The following is an 8,444-nucleotide window of genomic DNA, read 5'->3' on the forward strand; positions in this document are numbered from 1 at the left end:
TTCAAATTAAAATGTGCTGATTATCCATAAAAAAAACACTTAGTATTTGCAGGCGGAATTCAGTATATTGTTGTTTTCCTCTTTCCTCTTAGAGCAACCAGACTCCATTGACAAAAACAGTAATTTTATCTTGCAGAACAGGAGTTGCTGGTCTCCTGCTTCTTTAGTTGGATATTTTGTTTATGTTGTTGTGTGTCTTTGGTGTTTTAACGTTAGCATGGATCTGTGTTAAATCTAATGTGTTAAACTCCTATGGTTAAAACTAACCAATCAAGGCGGCAACTTTCTTTTTTCTGTGAGGTCAAATTACTGTTTTTGTCAATAGAGTCTGGTGGCTTTGGCTTTTGCAATATGCAATGTAAGTGTTGGTTAAACAAAAAGGATATAACTTTAAAAAAAAGCTCTATGTCTGTAGGGTCCTTTCCATAATGTTGTTAGACACTAATAACAATCTGTCAGTGGCGAAACCAAGCACTTTTAGTGGACATACATTGACTGTGCACAATACCTGGAAGGATTACGTTGCAGTTTTTTTCACGTCTGCCGCCTGCAGTGCTCTCACTCAGTACGGGACCAATTTCAAAAATTGTTGTCCCCATTAGTCACTCAGGCACAAAAACATAATGAATATGATTCAGGTTAAAAAATATATAAGTTTGACAAATTATAACCTGAAAAGGCTGTTGTTGTGAACATGTTAGCAAACAGTTGCTTAGTTACACTTCCAGCCGACACTGAACAACATCAGCATTAATTTTGAGTCATGTTTCTGGCGACTTGACAAATGTAAGTCCATTATTCACTCTCATATAGCTATTTTAGTCTCCACAAATCCCTGGCTGAAAGTACCTGGCTTTTTACTTGCTACATGCTCCACTACATTTCACAGTTAGTTGCTAACATTGTTTGTCATTTGGTTGGTAAGTGGTATACTGTCTTTTTAGCAGAGAATTTTCACTGAAAACGGACGGAAAGAAGGTTGATGAGAGCAGTGAGAGCGAACCACAACAGTAAAGTTGTGAGATGTAAAACAAGACCTGAAATATGCTAAAATGGTCCTTAGAGCTGAGGGGAACTGCATAGTTGGACGATGATTCTCTGCGGGTTTGTCAGAAATTGTCACTATGAGCATTACATTCACATTTAGTCATCGGACTTACTGTTAATGTAGAAATATTAATTAGTGCAGCTTTAAAATAACTAATTAAAAAAATAACCCAAAAAGGCACGTCTCTCCACTCTCTCAGGTCACTGTGGTACTACAACAGTCCTAAAACCTACCTGTAATTCAACCATACCACCATATAAACATGCGCAAGCCTATTCAAGCCCTGCACCCCATCTCATATACACACGCACACACACTCTCTGCGAGCTATAAGTGGTACCAGCCCTCTTAATTGACTCCAGCCACACAGCCGGCACTCTGCCCATTTCCCTCATCCTTCACTGGCTTTTGATCAGGTGGCCTTGACATAAGGTCAACAAAACACAGGGGAACCGGGACGAAACAATGCAACAATGCCCACTGCGGCCCCATTGTCAGGGTGAACAATTCCAAACGACCAATCCCTGGGGAGAAACAATACTGGAACAGGAAACAGATACAGACCCCCTTCCTGTCTAGAGTTTAAATTTAGGAACTGCTCAAAGCACGTTTGTGTTGTTTTTTTGAGTCGCACAAATGCTCAAATTAAGTGGTGTGTGCTTAGACGTGACATTGTTATGGATACAGAGAAAGTCGTGTGTCGATATTGTGTGTGTGTGTACGTTGAGTGAAAGAAGGGAAGTTGGCACACAAGGCCTTTCATGCATACACACACTGTAACATAAACACTAAACCCTGAAATGTGGTATTTGCTGTGCGAGGCGCATTATTTCCAATTGAATCCAAAAAAAAGAGATATTGCATAACGTCGATTAACCTCATTCACCCTGCTGCTTGCTATTTTAAGCCTTGCCAGTCCCTTGTTTGTGTGTGTGAAAGTCGGAGTTGGTCTTTCCTAACATCTTGAGTGTGTGAGTGCCTTGTCTGGCAGAAACATGGGGCTTTTGGCAGTACAGCTGGCAGGAAGTATGACAACAGACCAACCTGTTTTGCACAGGGCTGGCACATAGGTGTACCCATTAGACCCTCCGTAGAGACCTTTCCGACCATTGCTACTTGAGTCTAAAAGTATCTTGTATACAGCGGTGTGTGTGTGTGTGTGTCTGCGTACACTCATTCACCAAACTGAGAAACTGCCTTTCTTTGTGTGTGATTAGCTGCCTGTGGCTTCACCAACAGAGCGAGGAAATGCATCAGCAGTGACTCCAACAATGTCAGGAAGCACAGTCACAAATGGCAGCTGATCCCAGTGGTTGCATGTGTGACCATTAAAGATGACTTGTCACACAGATCGGGCTCTTCCCAGCTAATGACTTCCATTCATTTTTATTTGCACAGCCTTACGCAAACAAATATCTCCATTGTCAGGTTTTTTTGTAATATCCTCTGAAAGCGATGTGTGTTTTAAATGATGATGATGGTGAGTTTGGGAAATAGTCTAGATGTGAATAATAGGTAATCAAACCCAAGGAATGGGAAACACTTTACTTATGTCCTGTTGTCCTGAGAGAGGAACCTGGAGCCAAAACATCACTTTCATCTGCGCTGTTAGGGGCCAATTCTTTTACTAGAGGGCAGATATTGACTCTATAGGGGGAAAAATGGCTGTTGGAGCAGCAAATAACCTGCACTGTTGTTTTCATCCTTAAGGTTTATATTTGCTTCACTGAACAGAAGGTGAGAGTTCACTCTGTCGAAAGAATAAAACCGGGCGTTAGGTTCTCTGTCTCGATAAGCTACAAGGAAGATGGATGCAAAAGGGAGCTCAGCTGTTCCGCTGCTAGCTTTGGTTGGCAGGCAGACGGCTGATACGGGTCGCCCCGGTGCAATCTGTTCCGTGACCCCGTGGCTTTTTGTGTGAAACACACGCATGAACAACTCACACCGACACATGCATGCCAGTGCACACACATGCACCCACCCACCTGGACCGAGATAACAAGACTGCACGGGGATGCCAGCCAACTTCTTGTGAACAGACATGGAACTGGGCAGCTTCGGCAGGCTCTGTTTGGATTGTTCTCTCAACAATATCTGCCAATTTGTCCTTGACACGGGGAAAGGCTGCCCGCAATAAAACACATTCCACTGTGAGGAAAAATGATTCTTCCTATTGTTATTAAATCGTAAAACATTTTGAGAAAACTGCAGCAAAATAAAGTCAGCTTCTTTTTAATTTCTGTTTTTCAGCTGCTTGTTGCAGTTCTTGTTTGGCCTTACACAGTTCAAGCTGTTTGTTTTATGAGAAACTGTCTCACTTATATTTCCCATAACCCCCCTTTCCTGCTATAGATAACTGCTTATCGTCATGGAGACAGCTGGGTAAATTGCTGGAAATGAGCGCCGTATTGCAGAGCGCTACCGCTGCTGCCCTGAAAAGACATACGGCTACATTCATTCAGAGCCTCAGCGAGCACCTCTGTTGAAGGTGCTGAGGTTTGGATTTTATCAATTGCTTTCCGCGAAAACAGTGTTAACAGTCAAGACCCCCTAGGGGATATTAAATAGAGCCAGAATAAAGGGCCGTTCCATCTTCACTGAACTTTTACTGGCATATAATTGATGCCTTTCTTCTCTGTACAGCCAGAGCTACGGATTTGAAAACAGCCATTAAATCAAAGTTATTTCCCTCCATTTTTTCCCCTCAGGAGGTTATGCTCATGATACCCTGTAAGGCTCATCCACTTCTCCACACCTCCGTCTTTCTATTATTCCCAAAGCCCTTTCTCTTGAGTGATTCAGTGCCTCTGTATTGTGACAGTATTTGGATAGCGGAAAGTGTATGGTTGGACAGAAGCAATACACACTTCAGAGACATTTTCCCCACACAGAAATCTCATCCCTGTATTCAGAAAGGAAAGGGAATAACACCATCATCTACACAAAGGATATGCTTGTATGGAATGTAGTCTCTAGCAGAAATAGTATATGTTGTATTGCATTAATAATTCAGTGTGTCATTGATTCAAAATGTTTTAATTTGCTGAGTGATCATATGATAATTACATCATAAATTGAAAGTGTCTTAATAAATCTATGGTACTTTAAACTTTATTTTAAACAAAATAATAAATATTAGCACTGATATTTCTTCAAAATACTTTAAACTTGAAACATTAAATACAGTTTTCACATAGTTAAGTCATTTCCTTTCATTAAGTTTGCACATTTCTGTACCGCTTTCAGTCCATTCAATGTTCAACCACCAATGCATCTTTTAAGTTCTATCTCAAGGTTTGAGTTTCAAACTGGATGCTTTTGTTCCATTATTCAGCCCTCGCAATCTAGTATGCAGTGGTCTTCTCTCTCCCTTTTTTCTTCATAGCTAAAATAATTTGGTCACTGGCAATGAAGAGGCATTTACAATCCCAGCATTCTCATGGTTTGGCTCCCCTTCTCTTCCCCCAGTCCATAACCCCAACTTGAGTGACCAAAACTCACTGGGTGAAAGGGGGGAAATACATTGTGTGTGTGCATGCATGCATGCCTGCATCCACGCAGCCATTATCCTCTTGGGAGCTGAGCAGGATCCAGAGACCAGTACATTCCACAGTGTGAACACAGCCATGGGGAGAGGAGGGGGTTTCAAAGAACTCCAGGGGTTACAGTGCAAATCTCAGAGGAATACGCTCAAATGTGGTTCTGCGTCATACTCTCCCTCACAGAATAGCCCTCCGCAGACCCCGGAGAGCCCCCCCCCCCTCCTTCCCACTGTCACATTCAACACTATAAGCCATTAAATGTAACATGAAGGCATCTTATGACTGGATCTTCTCTCATTGTGGAGTCTCATTTTCTTGGCCTTGGGCAGTGCTCTCAAAATGTTTAGTTTTGAATAGGTCAATTCATCTGGTAAATGACTGTTTGAATGTCTGCCTGCCTCTGAGGCATGGAGTTCACAGTGCAATAGTTGTTCTTCATTTCTCCCTCGTTTGAGCCTTCACCGCGCACTCCTGATAGTCAAGTGTCATGTGCAGGATAACATTTATAAAAAGCTGGAAGACTGACAAACCAAACACAGCTTTCACAGTCATAAACATTTCCCCTTCTTACTGCATCATACATAATGCTTCTGTTTTGAGTGTCCCTTACGAGCACCCTTAGTGTTTTGCCCAGTGTGGTATGCATGTTTCTTATAATGGACTTTAGGGGAATGTGTTGTCCTCATAGCACCCATGCAGTTCACATAACTGGGAAGCATGTCACTTCCATTCTCCCCGGGTCCCCAGTTCACCTCTATCGCCAGATCCCTGTAGCTCTCGCAGGGGTTGGGGTAGCACGCAGCCTCACCCTGGATGGGGAGGTCAACATGGCTCCCTGCTTTGTAAGACTGTGACACATCCATTTGGAGTCCTGAAGCCTCCTCTTGCGCTGTAACATGCTCTGCCCGAGGCCGGAGGTCCTGGAGCTGGATGCGGTAGCGTTTCTCTAGTTGGTGGGAGATGGCAAGCTGAAGGAGGTGGAGGAGCTCCAAGAGGTTGAGAATCAGGGAGATGGCAGCGATCACCTGAGTGTAGATGGTGAAGACGGTCTTCTCCGTGGGTCGAGAGACAAAGCAGTCCACCGTATGGGGACAAGGGAGCCTTGTGCACTCAAACTTTGCTGCCATTAAGAAGCCATCGTAAAGGAACCACAGCCCTGCGATGAAGCCAGCTTCTAGCAGGACTTTTAGCAGGATGCTGAATGCATACGCACACAGAAGCCTGCCTTTCAGTTTAGGGGCCTCTGGAGCAGCTTTGTAAGCTTTTCTGCCTTTCCCACCATCCTGTTGTTTTTGCTCCTCCTCTGCATCGTCTTTAGTCATATTGTTATTGTCCCTTTCTATTACAATATCTCTTCTGTTACTCTCACCGCCTCCTTCTTCCACCTGTGTCTTATTCCTTTCCTCCTCATTTTTCTTGTCCTTTGCAGCCCTTATAGCCACATATCCGAAGTAGAAGATCGTCGGCGTGGAGACAAAGATGACTTGGAGGACAAAGTAGCGAAAGTGGGAGATGGGGAAGGCTTTGTCGTAGCACACAGCAGTGCAGCCAGGTTGTACCGTGTTGCAGACGAAGCCAGCTTGTTCATCATCCCAGGCAGATTCGGCGGCAGCTCCCAGTACCAGCATGCGAAACAGGAACAGTACGGTAAGCCAGACACGGCCAATGCCTGTTGAATACTCCTGGCCCTCCTCCAGCAGGTGCTCCAGGAAGGACCAGTCAGCTCTGGACATCCTCTGCTCCTGGTAGATGAAGGCCAGAGGGTGGAGAATGAGAGAATGGGAACAAACTGTTACCAAAACAAACCAACTTTAAATCACCTGTTTAAACCCTCTCCTGCCTGTTTTGTTGTGAACTACTGTATCGGGTGCTAGGACCCCGTTATACCTGCATGTTGGTCTAGCTGTAGTTGTTATGCGGGTTATACAGTTTCATTCACTGCCACATTGTTGGACAGATTGACTTGAATGTGCTACTTAACACCTAATTGGTGTATTTTATTTCCACTAGAGAACACTCAAGGGTTTTCATAAACGCACAGCTAATGCTTAAGTGTTTAATGGTTTCTATAAGCGACAAATGAGCTAAGTTTATCCAGCCTTTTCAGTATAATGGTATCTTTTTTTTTTTTTTACTGAGGAACGTGTATCTGGCTGCAGCCCCCTATTAGTTCTTCCATGAGCTCACACCGTTGTTTGGGTGGGCTCCAACTCCTCATCATCAAGACGTGAAAAACAAGGCCTCCATACACTAAAATGAACTAAAACAAAAACACATGGCACTAAAGTTCACATTTAATACGAATGGAAATAGCGTACGCTTTCACTGTTCACTGTAAAACTGGAATGAATGTGTGCAAGAGAGGCCCCTCAGACCTTTATACTATACAGCGTTGTTATATGCGCTAATTTTTCTGGTTGGATCTAGCTAAGTCAGGTCATACTGTGACTGATTTCATGAAAGTATTGAGGGGGGGTTGATGGAAGTTTTTGATCATAAATTACACAGTCAGTGGCTGGTGGGAAGCTTGTGCACGTGCACACTCTCTGACACACACAAACACACGCATCTGAATAAACATCCTGTGTGGGGGAGTTGAGACACTGCTGTGACACTTGTCTATTTGTTTAGACTGTTTATGTTTTTCAGTTTTTTTTCCACTCTGAGAAAAAAAAACTTCCCAATAGTAAAAAACTCTTCTGACAGGATGAGACAAGACAATGGACTGTCAAGGATGCTGGCCCTCCGAACAGGCACAAAAAAGTCTAACTGGACTGATCCACCTCTGGGAGTATTGTCTTGAGTTCCTGTTATCTCTACCTTACATACCACAGAATATCAACAGACTAGTTCCATATCAGCAAGAGATAGAAAACTAGTATATAAGTCTATATTAAGTATCGTTTGCTCCTAATAAATCACAGTAAAGTCATTCCAGAGTGCTGCAGTTCATTTGGATTTTCCATATAAAGTATATCATAGTATAAAATACAATAAGACACTACTAAAGTGTACTTTAAAAGTCATTTTAAATTCACTTCCCTTAGTACTGGCATATTTTATATTGTTTTAAGAAACCTTATGGATTTTTTTCTTTAAAAAACATCGAAATCAAGGCAGACTAAATATATAAATAATCTTAAAACTCAATAGGACCACCGAGTTATTAACATTCATACTGACAGTACAACAGACTGGACTTGAAAAAGAAAAGACACCCATTAATTAACTAAAAGGATATGGAACATAATAATACATAGCAAAAGAAAAGTACAATTAAAAGTGAATAAAAGTGTGCTAGGCATTGTCAGCCGTTTGTAGTTATAATCTGATTCTTTGGCGCAATAAAATAAATATCAAATACAGTACTGCTGAGAAAAAGTGACCAGACTACCTCACAAACATAAATGAATCCCAAGTGTTACATCTCTCACCTTTCTCTCTCGTGAAGCGGGGGTTGTCTCCTTACTGGCTTCGTGGCCTCAGCACCCAGTGTCCTCTCCAAATGTCACCCTGCGCTCCTTCCACTGGCCTCGCGGTCTGAGTCGGGTTGTGTTCGCGTGCTTTAAAAAGAATCGATGTAATCGGAAAAAGTGGGGAGAACTTTCCCATGGCTCCTGCACTGGATCCTCCCTCAGGAACTTCATCCAGGAAATGGGATGGATGAACTCAAAGCAGCTCTGGTTAACTGCGCCCTGCTTTAACTTGTGCCGACAGACCACCACGTCGCATTAATGAGACGCCTGCCTTCGGTAATTTAAAGGTTACAAGGAAAAAGGGGAATACACTGGAAAAAGAGAGGCGGTGTTTAGTGTTTTACAGGGAAAAAAAACAGTTTCATCAACAGTAGCACC

At 42.8% G+C, this 8,444-nt stretch overlaps 1 protein-coding gene across 1 annotated transcript; it reads right to left on the minus strand.

Moving 5' to 3' along the window:
* Nucleotides 1-4,068: 4,068 nt before the first annotated feature.
* cx39.4 (connexin 39.4) lies at nt 4,069-8,193 on the minus strand. The gene is made up of 2 exons (XM_035681632.1): nt 8,025-8,193; nt 4,069-6,332 (listed from the first exon to the last, which is right to left on the minus strand). Exon 2 carries the CDS (start codon nt 6,321-6,323, stop codon nt 5,166-5,168), a length of 1,158 nt encoding a protein of 385 aa, XP_035537525.1. The 5' UTR covers nt 6,324-6,332; nt 8,025-8,193; the 3' UTR covers nt 4,069-5,165.
* Nucleotides 8,194-8,444: the final 251 nt, after the last annotated feature.

Source organism: Morone saxatilis, unplaced genomic scaffold (genome assembly GCF_004916995.1).
Source record: "Morone saxatilis isolate NCDOM2014 unplaced genomic scaffold, NCSU_SB_2.0 Contig9, whole genome shotgun sequence".
NCBI lineage: Eukaryota > Metazoa > Chordata > Actinopteri > Moronidae > Morone > Morone saxatilis.